The sequence below is a fragment of the Phytophthora sojae genome, assembly GCF_000149755.1.
Source record: "Phytophthora sojae unplaced genomic scaffold PHYSOscaffold_2, whole genome shotgun sequence".
Lineage (NCBI taxonomy): Eukaryota > Oomycota > Peronosporomycetes > Peronosporales > Peronosporaceae > Phytophthora > Phytophthora sojae.
In genome coordinates this window covers 4,952,748-4,967,738 of record NW_009258116.1, presented here as the reverse complement: position 1 = coordinate 4,967,738, position 14,991 = coordinate 4,952,748, and the positions used below count along the sequence as shown (strand labels likewise).

The following is a 14,991-nucleotide window of genomic DNA, read 5'->3' as shown; positions in this document are numbered from 1 at the left end:
ACTTAGCTCGGAGGAGGAGAAAGGAAACGCGATTGCCCAAGCCCAGCAATGGAAGACGAGCTGCTGGAGGCAAAGTTGGGTATGACCGCACAGGCTATCAATTCGACCAGTCGCAAACTCTATATGCGTTTAGTTATCACACGCAGTTCATCCCGGACATGTCCTATATCGACGCGGCGACTTGGCCCCGCCTCTCTGATGCAGACCAAGAGAAGGCTTACAAACCCTGTGTGCCGATTGTTGTCGTCGAACTCATGCTGGGGACGGACAGCATCAAAGACTTGCAAGCGCAGGTGACGAGATTTATTGACGCTGGGTGTCGTGAAGGAGTTATTGTCGACACAAAACGTGATCGGGTCTGGATCTACAATCAACACCAGCGGCCGTACTTTGCTCCACTGGCACCTATCGAGTTTGAGTGGTGGCCAGGATTCGCGCTCGACTGCATCGCGATTCGAGACGCGCGGTTACGGGATGCGTGAAGCTACCCGAAAGGTGAACTTCGAAATAAGTTGTGCAGACGACTCCTGGGAAACTCTGCAAGGTGTTCGTCACTCAGGTCTCACCCGCGCTCTACAGCATCCGGTCCATTTTTCTTAACGTTATCCCCCTTGTGAAGTATTTGCGGTTGACGAATACAGGTCTTCCAGCTCTTTGCAGTTGCAAGCAGTTGCAAGCAACACTTTGCATCGAGGTACAGTGTACCATCGGCGGGCGAACAGCATGATTCGGTACAGTGTACCTATCCGACCCGTTTCTGCTCCGGCTAGCGTCACCTTGGACCTCGAGCAGTTGGGAATCTGAACGAAGTGGCCAGGCAAGCAGGCCCAGGGCAGGCAGGCAGGCAGGCAGCAGCGATGGAGTCGCGGCGCACGCGGGTGGAACAAAAGGGCCGCTTTACCATCACCGAGATCATCCCCGGCTCGCCCTACTCGCCGCGGCTGTCGTCGCCCACGTTCCAGGACGACGAAGTGTCGGTCGCGGACTTCCCCGCCGCTGTCGTGAGCGACGCGCCCGCGTCCAACGGAAGCTGCAGCGAGGTCGCCACGATCGCGCCCCAACCGGTGCAGGGCGTTGACCTGCACCTTGACGAGCTGGAGAAGCCCGCCTCGATCGGAGCTGTGCAGCCCCCGCCGCTGAAGATGGAGGAGCCGCCCGAGACCCACACGCAGCCGCCCGAAGCTGTCTCGGTGCCTCCTGCACCGATAGAGACGACGCTCACAATCGTCCCCCAAGTACGTAGCATTGTGCCTATTGTATTTGTCCGCTGTATGGTAGAGGGGGCGCCGTCGAAGGGTGCCATGATACTGACATGGAATACGTGCAGACGGAACCTTCCTCGGTTGTTGTGGACACGATCTGCGAGGTGTCGACGCCCAGGGCTGCTAGCACTATCATTACTGGTAGTGCGGCGCCCGGCTCGCCGTCGAGGAAGTACTCGTCGCCCAAGAAAAGCACGCAGCGCGCTCGCCGGTGCGTTTCCTCGCTGACTTGTGTGGTCGCTTCGCGTCAACGCGCGGAACGCTCCTTGCAGATTTTTTGGCTCATATGACCTCCGTGTGGCTTTGCTCGCCCTTGATTTTTTCAAAGGGTTAAGCGCAGAGGCCGCTTCACCATTATTGAACTTGCGTCGGACTCCCCCACATCGAGAAAGAACGCCGACGACGTACGACCAGAGGTGCTGTACGATACGGAGGAGAGGTCGCTTCTAACTTTCTTGTGTTTGTCGTTTATTTAGTTGTACGACCATCGCTTCGTGACCACGACGTCGATCGGAGGGAGCTCAGTTGAAAGTGCCCCTCAGCTGGGCCAGCTCAGCCGCAGCTTCGACAGCATGGAGCGTCGCCCCAAACCGAAGCGTGTCACTCGATCCATGCCTCGACTGCGACAAACTGCAGCCATTCGGCGATCACGGCGACGCAGTGAGAGTCCGGACCGCGAGTTTATCGAATCCACTGACATGGTGGACCCTAGTGGAAATCAACAACAGCAGCAAGAAGCTGCGGCGTATGCTAAACTCCAGGCTCTGCCAGCAGTGGAGGGCGCGGATGCACTGGCCAACGTTGCCCTAACGACCGCGATGGCGGCATCTGCTGCGACTGTGGTAACGGCGAGCACGAGCATGGCCACCTCGATGGGAAGTGTAGCTATTCCCGACAGTAGATCTACTGGTACTATCGCTCATAGTACCGTCACAGTTGCCCCAAGCGCTGTAACTGGTGCTATCGCTGCAAGTACTGTCACAATCGCTCCGAATGCTGTAAGGCCCGTCACGCCGCCTACACAGCTCATGCAAGTTGGAGAAACTACCGGTAGTGTCGTCACCCTCCCGCAAACTTCGGTCACCATCTCGGCCGCTCAATTTCTGCAGCAGCAGCAGACGATTGCATCGCTTATCCGACAGCAGCACGATCTGAAGCAGATTATCAGCGTGCTTCAGGAGCAACAGCAGCAACTCATGACGATCCCATCGCAGATCAATGAGCTCAAGCGTCAACGAGCAGGACTGTACGTTTCTGCATCCTTTCGATCTGTTGACGCTGCTGTGTATACATATTTTGAGTATCTGACATTTCTTTATGGGTTTGCGTACCTTGAATTCAGCAGCAACGGGGAGACTCGAGAAGAAGAATTGGTGCGCTAAAATGTTGTGTACGCGGGCTGTAGCAGCATCATCCACTAACCATTATTACTGCTTGTTTTTCTTTTTGTCGACACAGCGAGAGCTGTACATGCAGGTGGACAAGCTGACCCAGTCCAACGAATCTCTGCATTCGTTGCTCAATGCAGCGGAACGTGAGGCGCGCCACCGCACTTTGGAAATTGAGTGTTTGTCGGAAGAGAACGACGAACTGCGTCACCGCTGCGGGCAACTTGAATCACGCTACATCGATGAGCGCAAGCAAAGCTTCATGCTTGAGGAAGAGCTGCAGCGTTTGCGTATCCTGTCACTGACCCGACAGGAACAGCAGCTGCGTCAGCGACAGCAGCAGCAAAATCAAAAACTCACCAGCTCTCAGACTAGTGTCGCTGTCGAGTAGAGTGTTAGCTAGTGCCCAATTTTCAATTCAAGTGACTAATACGATTTCAGCGTTTAGTGTATTATCGCACGAAGATATGTTTTCGATAAAGGATGTCACCCTTAGCGCCTTGTCGCACAAAGGGGGTGCAGCATTCAGTGAGAACCAGGGATGGAGAAGAAAACGCATGAAAGGCGTCGTGGCGCAACAGCTAACTCTGAAATTGAAAGTGCGTTCTCCACCATGGTTGGGCGCTGGCTCGTTAAGGGTGAAGATGGCAAATGGAAGCTGGCAGCCAAGAAAAAGCTCGACCGGGTCCAGCTATCGCGATCCGCTAAGTGCTTAAAGGAGAATCCGAGAAAGCACTTGAGCAGCACGTCGACAGGCAGAGGTGACGTCGAGGGAAACCGCAAGCAGACAAAATCTACACGTCGTCCAGCTCGAATGAGCAATAAATTGACTGAGGATTTCTTAAAGCGCTCAAAAGAGCGATCGCTTCCTCCCGATTGCTCGGGTTTGAAACCTGCTACTCCCCACCACGCCGACCGTCCTCCAAATGGTGGAGAACATCGCAAAAGGGATCCCTCTCCACGCGCTAACGGTGCTACACGACAGAAACAAGTCGGTGATGCTAAGCCTGATGCGAAGAAAGAATACGCTGAAGTGAAGCGTGCGCCACCCACCAAAGTTAAAAGTATGCCGAAGACTCAAGGGCGCGTACTCGTCTTGAACAACAAGACCAGCACCAACATTACCATCAAGCCTACGAGCGGCACGAATGGCACTTCACCACTCTCAAAAAGTGAAACAAGATCCGAAGTTCCTGGGGGACAGATAAACACGGCTACGCAGCCAAGTGACCGCTGTGATACCAAGAAGGAAGCGCGAGCCGAAGAGAAAAGACCTGTGAAAGACACTACAAGTGCATTGCGTACTGATGGCACTTCGGACGGAATCCCGATGCTCTGCAACGGGCAGAAGAAATGCAAGGTGGGAGGGTGCTACAGGGCAGCGTACAAGCGAGGTTTGTGTCCAGGGCACGGAGGTCGAGACCAGTGCCAGAAGGAAGATTGCACGAACTACTCGTACACCCAAGGTTTATGCCAGGCCCATGGAGGCGGCAGACTAGGGACGAATATTGGGGACGACAAGTGTACGAGCACCAAAGCCGAACTGGTAGCGACCAAGCGCACGAAGTCGGAGCTCAACAAGTCTGTCGCAGTCTCCGATAGTGCTGCTCCCAAGACCAAGGAGCCTTCGATCCAAACAACCAAGAAGCGTCCGAAGTTGCAGACGACGAAGAAGCCCTCCGAGCCTTCCAACAATGACGCCTGGAACTCGTCCGATTTACCCAATCTCTTTCGCAACGCAGGCCACAAGCGTGTACGTGAAGCCGAGGAGAGCGTGGCGAACTTGAAGCGGGAGAAAGTTGAAATGGGCGTCGTGGAGCACGACAAAAGAGCTAACAGTAAAGTTGCAACTCGGAAGGTGTCCCGCTCGCCTATTGTCGAGTCCGAGGAATATGTATGCACGGTCAGACGCTGCAAGATGCCTGTGCTGTCGGACGGGTTCTGCGAGAATCATGCAAACCGCAAACGGTGTAAGGAAGATGGTTGTGGGAATTTGGCACGCAAAGGCACTCGGGGCTTCTGCTGCCGCCACGCCACGAAGGAATGTCTAGTGGACGGATGCACCAAGAAAGCGCGGGTGCGAGGGCGCTGCTCGGTGCATGGTGGAAAGCACTTGTGTCGCGAGGAAGGCTGCAAGAAGTCGGCGTACTTGCGAGGGCTCTGTAAAGCTCATGGTCGCGAAGCCCAGAACCAACCGGCGAGGTAAGTTCCACGGCGGCCACAGTCAAGCGGCCACAGTCAAGCGCGGGTGAAGAAGGGAGGCGGGGATTAGGCTCACAGCCAGCCTAGTGTCGGAGGTGTATGTAGCAAAATTTGCGCGTGATAGTGAGGTGCCAGCAGGAACACGAAACGATGTGTTCGTGCTCAGGATTTTTTGAGAATGAACAGCGATTAGCACTTCAACGTGTCCACCATTGCGCCGGTTGTGCGGTTGTCCTCGCAGCAGCGGCGGATGGATCGAATCTGTAGGTCCAATGCCAAAGTGAAGTGAAGATGAACATGCTGGTCCCGGCCGGCATGCTAAGGTGACTGTTAGCACACGCACACATGTTGCCGGCCACCTGCATCTCGTTGCAGCTGCTTCGCGCAATGCTTGCAACTGCAATGGCGTGATAGGCCGCCGGCCACGCAACGTGTGCGCTCAGATCCGCACGAACACCTTGTCATCGGCGTCCAGGTGGCTCGCTTTCGCGCCGACATGTGCTCTCGGCCACCAGGTCTCCGTTAGGTAGCCATCATGTCATGGCTACTTCGAGAAGCCTGGCGACACCTGCTACAGGACGCGTACGTGCTCGTCTAGCAGCTACCATTGCACTACTGTACCAGCCCCTCAGCTCTAGCGTCAAGGCAGGCGTCTCCGCTCCGGAGATCAGCAGAACGTCATCGGCGCTGCCACCCCCTAAAGAATCCTGCCGCGAGCCGAGGGCGGCGGGAATCGAGCGATGTGTACCCATCGCGCCTTACCCGGCAGAGCCGAGAGCAAGTTACAGCGGCGACTGGAATCTCATGTCAGCTCAACTCCAGCTCGGCGATTGATATTGCTGCACCCAAAGCTGCCTCCAACGCTGCAGCACCTTCACTGCCTGCGCAGAAGCTTCACGCTCGACTCGCCCCGCCGGAGGCTGAGGACTCGCCACTGTGGACCGGCGCGCATTGCGCACTCCCGGTCCAGATCTCGAATCACTGGGTTTCACAGGTGGCGCTCCCTCTCACTTCAGTATCGCGGCCAGAGCCGGGCCGCAGGGGGATCAATCCCCGCAGGTCGCTGAGAAATTGCCAGCCGCCTTCTGTCCAACACTCACTCTTTCATTCCTGGAAACGCGGGCTGCAGCGTGGAAGGGTGCGCGTGATTGGCGATCGGCCGCATACAGTACAGTACTGCACCCCGCACTTGCCTAATAATACCCGGCGCAGCAAGGACCAACACTCCCGACCGCCGCATACAACCCCCAAGAGCTCAGCTTCGCGATGGTCACGCAGCGCGTGGCGCCCATACGACCCGACGCCGCGGGCGCGTACCACGCCGCGGGCAAGGCGGCGCTCGCCGGGTCCCCGCTCGCCGTGGAGCAGGCCGAGGCGCTGATGGACGACGAGGACCTCAGCGACGACGCGGCGCCGCTCGGGCTCGCCGTGAACACGCGCAACTACCAGGCGCTGATCGACAACCTGGCGCGCAGGCGGCGCGCGGGCTCGGGCGCCTCGTCCGTCTCGAGCGGCGGCGACGGCGGGTATCGCCGACAAACGCTCGCCATGGGTACAGTGTACCAGCAGCACGTTGACAACCAGCAGCAGCTGGAGAGGGACAAGAAGCTCGCGCAGACGGTGGCCGCCGACCGGGAAGAGCAGCAGGAGCAGGAGCACGAGAAGGAGGAGGCAGCTGAGGCAGTGGACGACCGCACGGTCGTGGGACTCCCCGTGGACACGAGGAACTACGAGGCCATCGTGAGCGGCAGTCGCCCCATTCGCTCGGACCCCGGCACCTTCAACCTGCTGAACAGACGCGCGACGGTCGCGACGATGCCCCAAATGCCCATCTCTCAGCGTGCCAAGGAGGACGAGGAAGAGCTGAGGTCTCAGCAGAGTCAGCCCGTGGCTGTGGTCGGCGATGTCGGAGAGGACGACGCCGTGATGGGACTCCCCATAAGTACAGGGAACTACGTGGCGTATCTGGCAGGAGAACAGGGCTCTGGACTCAAGCAGGCGGGCCACCGCAACCGAGGATACAGCAACTTGGCGCCGGAGAAGGAGCCCCGCGTGAGCGACCCGTATCTGTCGTCCTCTCGGCGTGGAAGGTCCCCTCCGGACTCGTTCACTACGGCTCCTAGCAACAACAACAACAACAGCAGCAAGAACGACGACCGGCTCCCGTCCTGCTTCGACAACCGCCGCGCATCGAATGCGGCGTTCGTCCCTCACGCTGGTTGGGTGTTTATCCGACATGGCGCGTTCAAGACGTGGAAGCGGTACTACGCAGTGCTGTCCGGGACCGAGTTTAAGTACAGCAAGGGCGTAGGCCAGTCGCCGAAGGGATTTGGTCTGCTGAGTGCGGTGAAGCGGATGGAGGATCTGCGATATGGGATCTTGCTTGAGTTTGGTGATGGCGGTACGTTGCAGATTCGCTGCCCCAGTGAGACCGAGTATGAACAGTGGCTGGAGTTCATGGAGAAGACCATCGAGCGCAACCAGACTATTAACACGCAGTCCAAGACGTCGTACACGCTGACGGCATCGGAGCAGCACGAAGGATATTTGTTCAAGCAGGAGAAGAACAAGGCGTGGAAGCGGTGCTTCTTCGTTGTGCGTATCGACGGCTACATTGAGTGCCGTGATCATGAGCATGGACCGGCTGACCGCAAGTATTCTGGATATATCAAGGCCGTGTCGTTTGCGGACTGCCACGCGAATGGACTTGCGATCCAGCTCAGCACAGATACATCGATGGTGTGCTACGCTGATTCGTACGATGAGCAGATGCTTTGGTACGGCGCGATATCCGCCGCTGCCAGCGCGAACGGCAAGACGGCGCAGCCCAAGACATCTGTCAAGAGCTGCTATGTTCAAACAGCACTGTCGAACTACGCAGGGTGGCTCTATAAGCAGGCTGGATTATTTAAGGGCTGGAAGCGCCTGTACTTCACGCTCCATGGTGTGGAGTTGGCGTACGCGAAGGACACAAACTCGGAGACCGTGCTTTGCGATAAGGCACATTCGGTGGAGGAATGGGAGGGCCACGCGAACGGGCTGTTGATTCGGCTGATCAGCGGGCGCGTCTGGAAGGTCCACGCCGAGTCGTACGAGACAGCCAAGCGGTGGCGCTCCGTCATCAGCAGCGCGTGCCGGCACGCAGAGACATTCAACCTAAAGAAGTACCTGAACAGCCGGCGTCGCAAGAAACTACGGCCAGTGTTCGGCGGGTGGTTGACGGAGGTGAATAAGGGCTCTCGTCTGCGTCGATTCTACGTGATCGACGGCTCGACGCTGGGAGTTGCCAACGATGTCGACAACCAGCTCGAGCGCCTCGGCACGGTCGTGGACGTGGGCTCGACGCGCGACCTGGAGTGCGGCATGGTGTTCACGCTTGCCAATGGCAACAAGCTCAAGGTGAACTGCGACTCGCTGGCCGACTCGAGGTGCTGGTACGAGTGCTTGAACTTCTCGTTCAAGCAGTGAGTTCTGTGCAAAATTGTGGCTGTGGCGTCAGTCTTAGGGTATTAGGACCACGGAGTCAAGGTCCGGCTGAAGAGCTTTGCTTTCGCGGTTCATAGTGACGGAGGAAGGAAAATATTTAGTTGTTTTTTTAAGTTGATCTGCAGTGTTGTTGCCGTGTTCTTAAACTCCAAGTTGGAGCTCCGCTGCGCAGCAGACTGCTGCCAGCAGTGCAGTTATTGGAGCTGCACATCCTGGTTGCACCAAGCTTGCCGACCTGATATCAAGTGATCTTGAAGTTGTAGGATACCTGCATCTTATTCCGGGTCAGCTAGGCAAGATGAGGCATCTTGCATGAACACTTTGCACTATGGTGGGGAGGTTCAATAGACATGCACATGATTGCTGCAGCCTACTTGCGCGCTTTGGGCGCTTCCTGTTTGAGCGGCAGACTCCGCACCGCCTCCAGCGCGAGCTTGATCGCGTCTCGTGGAGGCAGCTCGTTTTCGTTCTCCAGCACGGCCAATGCAACCCGAGCAGTGACCTCGAGGAACTCGCTGAAGACGAGCATCCTGTCCTCGGCTCGCTCCACCTCGCACATGCCGGAGAAGCTCTGGTCCACTGCGCGATCGAACATCACTTCCTGCTCCTCCGGTGTGCCAGAGCAGAAGATGCCGCAGTCGTACAACATGCTCTTCAACCCCACCGCAGACAGCAACAGCGGCCAGGTGGACGATACCGGTGGACTCGTCGACGGAGCTGTGGCTGATCCATCTTCCGCCTCGGGGTTGTCGGTTTTCTTTCGGATCGACGGCTTCGGCGCATGATCTTGAGCGTACTTGGCGTACAGCTTGAGGAGCTTCGGCTTGGCTTCCTGGAAGATCGCCACCATTTTCTAACAGTTTTGCATCGCACGCACATTAGAAACCCTATCGCAGCTACGTATAAGGATGAAGCAACACAACGTACATCATGGTGCGAGTGGTCTCGGAATGGGCCACTGGTAAGTCGAGTGATGGTAGGCAAGATCTGCGCTTTGAGTACGCTGTCGAAAGTCTCGCTGAGTGGGGCCTTGGAGGTTGACACAGCCTGCACCACCCGCAGCAAGACATGCAGGAACCCGACCCGAGACAGCGTGCCTCGATCACTCATTGCAACCAGTCCGTCGTGGCGCAACGTCTGGGAGACCACCTTCTCCACGACTTTCTGGTCGTTGGCGTCGTGGAATCTGATGAGCTCGCATTCGTGTAAGAAGTGTGAAAACTCGGCACCGTTCATGCCGTAGGTGAGCTCGCTGCTGCCTGTTGCGTAGTGCATGTACCCAGCGTTCAGCTCCGAGAACCGAGACAGCAGCAGTTCTTGAAGGAGGTCGCGCTCGCGAGGGTCCTTTTCAATATCCTCGGCACGGATGCGGCTCCAGTCGTAGAGGAAGGCGGCCTCAACCTCCATGTCGGTCAAGAACTGGCCCGAGTTGACTTGCTGCAGCATCTCGGCGTGGGCGTATTGCTTCAGCTCCTCCGCGGCCGAGTCTCCCTTGGCCTCCGCATCACCGACCTGGTCTTCAGTCGTAGCTGCTTGTTGCTGCTGCGACTGTTTTGCTGATCCACTAGAGACTGCGGTCGACTTTGAGTCCGCCTTAGCATCCGAGGCATGATCGGGGATATCAACACGCTTCTGCGACGGAAAGAACGCACTCGCAGTCCACGCTGTGAATTGAGGCGTTCCGATCTCGTTCACCGGCACTTCTTGCTGGTATTCAAACACGTTGAACGATTAGAGTGAGAAAGTCTCTCTCAAAAGCCTCATGAATGAGCTTACCTGGAGCTGGACCGTTAACGTCTCGTTGTCCTTGCAAGTCTCGGCGATTCGCTTTTCGGGACGAAGCACTTGGCCATTCGACTTGACGATAGCAGCAGGCAGGAAAAATCCCTGCTTAATGTGTGCGTCTTCACGAGTACGACAGCGTCCGTGGGGTGCTGCTAGTGCATATCGCTGCGCAACAGCTAGTCCGAGCCATAGACAGGTCTGCGAACCTTCACCACAGGGGACCACGAACTGCAATCCGTGCACCTTGACATTAACGCGCATACTCACCGAACCTGAACTGTGAACCGACGCAAAAGAAGGAATAGCTAACGACCGATGAGTTTATTGTTGTTATTTTGCGCACCTTCATCGCATCCGTCTGAGGGTCAGTAAGTTCAGTCCAGCAACTTGGACTCGATGTGTCGGCCAGCGAATTTGCAGGGTCTTGAAGATAGCTCGCGCTTCTGGCAGCAACTCCACTGGTAGCCTTCGAGGGGGTACTTGCGCGCCACGAAGCGGCCCGGGTGGAACGAGCACGAGAGAGACGTGTTGGACTTGTTGGTGAACGTCTCGTTGCAGTTCTTGCACCGGCGCGGCTTGTGCATCGTCTCCAGCTCCTTGGAGATTTCAGCTCGGTCACGCGCGCGCTGCTTCTCTCGCGTGAGCTCGTCCTTCTTCACCTTGCGGAGATACTCCTTCTGCGTGTCAAGCAGCTGCTGCTGTAGCTCGCTCACTTGGCACACGAGGTCTTCAATACGCTCCTTCGATGAGTCGTCGATACGTTCGAGTGTCTTGACTTCGGTCTTCTTGTTGCGGAGCTGCTCAGTCTTGCACTCGATCTCGGAGTCCTTTTCTTCGATGACTTCACGAGTAGCAGCGAGACTAGCAGAGAGGTCCTCCATGTGTGCACTGAGACGCGTGATCTCTTTCTTGAGCAGTGCGTTCTTCTCACGAAGCTCCTCAATTGTGCGGTCCTTTTGTCGCAGCTTACTCTGAGCATTCTCAACTTCCACATCCAAAGCGTGGATGCGATAGCTTGCTTGCTGTAAGGCAACAAAAAGAATAAAGAGGTGAAATGAGCCAGCAGGTTTACTCGAGCAATGCTACAGTATTCGTTGCGTACCTTGGTTTCAGATTTCACATTTTCAAGTTCCTTTGAAAGCGACTTCCTATAGTCAGATTGACAACCTATCATATCAGTACGGCAAATACAACCGTGGTTAACTAAATAACGTACTTCTTTTTGAGCTCGTGCAAAGCAGTCTTGTTTTGGCCACGAGCTGCTTCCCACGCAGATTCAACAGCCTTAAGATGCCCAAACAAACGAATTATTTAGATAATTAGCCAACACCACCAGAGAATTGAGGAAAGCAACAAAATAATGGGGGCGAACCGCTAGTCGGACAGCAAGATTCTTCGCCTCTTCTGCTTTGTCAGCGGCATCTTCCTCAGCAGCAGACAGCTTCCGCTTGAGCTTCTGGTTCTTTTCCTTCAGCTCAAGGATGGTGTTCTCGTGCTCGATGCCCACAACTTCCATCCTACAGACACCACGCAGAAATAGTTAGCAATACACTCGCAAGAATCAATACCTTGCCGCCAACTCACTCTCGAAGCTTTTCCTTCTGTCGAGCGTTGCGCTTTTGCGAGTCCTCCAACTCCTTCAGCAAATCCAAGCGCTTCTCGGTTTCCCCTTTAATGTTGGAGACCTGTTCCATGAGGAAGGCGTTCTCGCGTTCTAGCGCAAATGCTCGTTCACATTCGCGCTCATACTTTTTGATGTACTGTTCCAGCTTCGTAGTGGCCGACACTTTGTCTTTGTGCTCAATCCTGGCGATGAAGCGTAAGTTAGCAACCAATTTCTAATACAGACTGCAGTTAGTACACTGACGTACTTTCGACTGGCGACTTCACGGGTGATGGTGTCTTCGGCAGTCTCCTTGTAGCGCTGAAGAACTCGCAGCTCGCCCATCATCTTGGCCTTTTCCAGACGCAAGTCCTGGTGGTCGGATAGCAGACGTTGGTACTGGTCTTCCAGACCCTTGGCCTTCCGCTTCCACATTTCTTCCGTCACGCTCCAGGGCTTTTGCGTCCATCCATCCATGATGTCAGGCATGCTGTCGAGGTTCACGAAGCTGTTTGGCTACAAGTGCTGGACAAACAAGGGACGAAGAAAGGAGCTGGTAGCACCTGCCGAGAGCAGCAGGCCGCAACAACAATTATAGAGAGAAAAGAGGCTAGCTCCCACCAAGTTGTCTGCCGCAAGGCCAAGTCCAACGAGCTACAAAAAGATTCAACTACAGGCTATTAGCAGCAATGGCGAGGGAATGCAACCAAACGATCAAAGATAGCAGTGCACACCTTGTCAAAGCTTTCAGCAAGCTATATCGCTGCCACTAAAGAAAGAACGAGGAAAAGCACACATATGTACAGCCAAGAAAAGCTCATCGACAGCAGCCTCAGCGATAAGGGCAAGAAGCTTAATCACTCACATTATAGACTTGTCCGGTAAATGAGGCTGCGTCGGTGACCTGCTCACTCAAAGCAATGTACATATAAAACACATCCAAACTTACCGAGGAAACTGACCAGGCCTATCGCATTGAAAATAGCTGTTGGCAGCGACTTGATAGGCTTTCCGGTTCAAGATCAGAACTCGAGCGCGAGAATGCAACGGGGAACAATCTCACATTACGAACTGCCGCGGATCCGTTGAAACAACAACCAGAAAAGATCGATGGTATTACTTGTCCCCATCCTCATCACCGAGATCGTCAAGATCGGGCATAACTCGACCAGCATGCACCTCGTTACCAGGCACCACGGAGCTGGCGTCGTCCTCACCGTTGCTTTCCACATCACTATCGTCACTGTCCTCCCCAAGAGGAGGCAACTCACGTCCAGCGTGGACTTCCTGGCCTGTACTACCTTGTGCGCTCTCTTCCGTCTTTTTCTCTTCCTCCTCGGCTTCGCTCTCAGACGAGGAAGATCCCTCTTCCAGCCACTCTTGGAACTTCTCAGCGCGTTCTTTCTCCTCCGTCTTGCTTTCACGATGAGTGTAGTCCGTGCCGTCCCAGAATCCGCACTCGAGCTTGCGACCAGCGAAGAATCGTCCGTTCATGACCTCTACGCACCGAGCAGCGCTGCCACTTGAAGCGAACTTGATCACAACGACGCCATCCACGTGCTTAGCGAACAGAGTTATTTTCGAAACCTCTCCGATCTTCGAGCACTCGTCGTGGATGTCTTCCTGCAATTCCTTTTCATACTCTTCATCTGTAAAGGGAACACACTCTTTTAGTCGTGTATTACAGTGGTGATTGATAGAGATGGATACGAAGCGCACCTTCGATTTCCGCAGGGGTAAACATGTGCTTGATCACCACAATACGCAAGCCAGCAGGCTCGCTGACTTCGCCTTCATTCCAAGATAATGCCTAGCAAAAAAAACAAAGAAAAGTTAGAGCAACCACGTTTGAATGCAGTATTCACATCAGTCCCATTACACTTGCATACCTTTTCTTTTTCAAACATTTTGATCTTGGCGCGGGTGTCAATCTTTGGTTTCTTCCGCTTCACAAAATCTTGTCCTTTTTGTTTAAACTCAGCGGGTGATACATCGATAGGCCACCTACAGAATATCGGCATTCAGCAACACACGTCAGCAACGGGGAGATACAAAACAATCACAGGCTGAGGCGCTTACTCTGGTCGGATCTGTGACTTGTCAAGAAGTTGAACGGCGAGCTCTACTGAGGCCTCCTTCATGTAGCAAACTGAACAATCGCCCTGTTGGCAAACATTGCACAATAGATCGACGCGTCAGCATTGCAACCACAAGAAAAGATTATGCCAACAGGACCGAGTCTTACGTTGAGTCCGCCGCTTTCCTTGTTCTGGTACATCTTGATACGAGGCTCGCCGGTTGCAATATCGGACTGGATCACGCCGCACTTGGCAAAGTGGTCGTGAACTTCCTGCACCGTGATGTCTAGCGGCAGGCCGTTTACGTAGACCCACGTATTCACTTTGCTCTTCTTCCACTTGTCGCTCTTCTTCTTTTTCTTCTTCTTTCGCTTCTTAGCAGCGTCTGCATCTACCTCTGTCTGGTCTGCAGGCTTCGCTTCCGTTGCCGCCGGCCTCGCGGACGGCACTTCGTTCTTGCCAGCACTTTCATCACCATTCTCACTTATCGCACTATTCTCTTTGCCAACTGGTGAATCTTCTCCTTGTGTCTTCTCGCTTTCCGCCATCGCAGCTTCCTGAAGCGACGCCAGCTCTTCCTCAATCTTGTCCTCGGGCGTCACGTACGTCTTCGACTCAGCGTCAAACACATACTGTTTGCCATCCTCCGCGACCAACGCCTCCGTAGCCCTTAGGAAACACAAAAACGCAGACAAATAAATATCTTCTTCATAAATCCCCACAAAATGACCCACATCCACGTACTCTTTCTCAAAAACTTGATGCTCAGCAGGAACCTCCGTGGTCTGCTCTTGCAGCTCCGCCTCCCGATCCATGTCGTCATTGGCTTCCTGCAAAAACTCCTTCAGCGACGGCACCTCACCTGTAAAACACCACATAAAACCCCATATTTACTACAACATTCTACAACAAAATTGAATTGCATTGACGACTGACCGATGGGCTTCCATCCGTCCAGCTCCTGGCTCCAGACGAGCGTCATGCCGTCCACTCCTCCGTCCACGAAGAGCGCCACAAGCTGCTGCGTGGTCAAGGGGCCCGTCCTGGTCGCTGGTTGGCTCGGTTCTGCCACGTTCTCCGCCATGTAGAACCACGCGGCCGCCCAGACGCGGCAGTAGGCGGCGAACGGCTCGACGTCGGCCAGCGCCGTCCACTCCGAGAGGCTCTGGGTCCACGCCAGCTGCTGC

The 14,991-nt window shown here is 55.2% G+C and overlaps 6 protein-coding genes across 6 annotated transcripts; 3 read left to right on the top strand and 3 right to left on the bottom strand.

Annotated features, from left to right (window-relative positions):
- Positions 1–857: 857 nt before the first annotated feature.
- On the top strand, positions 858–3,103 carry PHYSODRAFT_349904 (hypothetical protein; the record flags this gene model as incomplete). Its single annotated transcript, XM_009521319.1, has 6 exons — positions 858–1,235; positions 1,328–1,473; positions 1,591–1,678; positions 1,814–2,508; positions 2,605–2,635; positions 2,721–3,103. The coding sequence occupies 6 exons, from the start codon at positions 858–860 to the stop codon at positions 3,039–3,041; spliced, it is 1,659 nt and encodes a 552-aa protein (XP_009519614.1). The 3' UTR covers positions 3,042–3,103.
- A 1,441-nt stretch (positions 3,104–4,544) lies between these two features.
- PHYSODRAFT_452164 (hypothetical protein) lies at positions 4,545–4,826 on the top strand (the record flags this gene model as incomplete). Its single annotated transcript, XM_009521318.1, has 1 exon — positions 4,545–4,826. A coding segment is annotated over one exon (282 nt), but the record flags the coding sequence as incomplete, so codon positions are not given.
- Positions 4,827–6,118: 1,292 nt separating this feature from the next.
- PHYSODRAFT_541890 (hypothetical protein) lies at positions 6,119–8,458 on the top strand (the record flags this gene model as incomplete). Its single annotated transcript, XM_009521317.1, has 2 exons — positions 6,119–6,472; positions 6,524–8,458. 2 exons carry the CDS (start codon positions 6,119–6,121, stop codon positions 8,318–8,320), a joined length of 2,151 nt encoding a protein of 716 aa, XP_009519612.1. The 3' UTR covers positions 8,321–8,458.
- A 250-nt stretch (positions 8,459–8,708) lies between these two features.
- Positions 8,709–10,384, bottom strand: PHYSODRAFT_485048 (hypothetical protein; the record flags this gene model as incomplete). The annotated part of the gene is made up of 4 exons (XM_009521316.1): positions 8,709–9,191; positions 9,266–9,835; positions 9,911–10,045; positions 10,115–10,384. The coding sequence occupies 4 exons, from the start codon at positions 10,382–10,384 to the stop codon at positions 8,709–8,711; spliced, it is 1,458 nt and encodes a 485-aa protein (XP_009519611.1).
- Positions 10,385–10,497: 113 nt separating this feature from the next.
- On the bottom strand, positions 10,498–12,215 carry PHYSODRAFT_486638 (hypothetical protein; the record flags this gene model as incomplete). Its single annotated transcript, XM_009521315.1, has 6 exons — positions 10,498–11,145; positions 11,226–11,267; positions 11,336–11,407; positions 11,496–11,640; positions 11,708–11,929; positions 11,995–12,215. The coding sequence occupies 6 exons, from the start codon at positions 12,213–12,215 to the stop codon at positions 10,498–10,500; spliced, it is 1,350 nt and encodes a 449-aa protein (XP_009519610.1).
- Positions 12,216–12,842: 627 nt separating this feature from the next.
- PHYSODRAFT_311360 (hypothetical protein) lies at positions 12,843–14,888 on the bottom strand (the record flags this gene model as incomplete). Its single annotated transcript, XM_009521314.1, has 7 exons — positions 12,843–13,375; positions 13,446–13,536; positions 13,616–13,730; positions 13,806–13,888; positions 13,972–14,473; positions 14,549–14,666; positions 14,741–14,888. The coding sequence occupies 7 exons, from the start codon at positions 14,886–14,888 to the stop codon at positions 12,843–12,845; spliced, it is 1,590 nt and encodes a 529-aa protein (XP_009519609.1).
- Between the last annotated feature and the right edge of the window lie 103 nt (positions 14,889–14,991).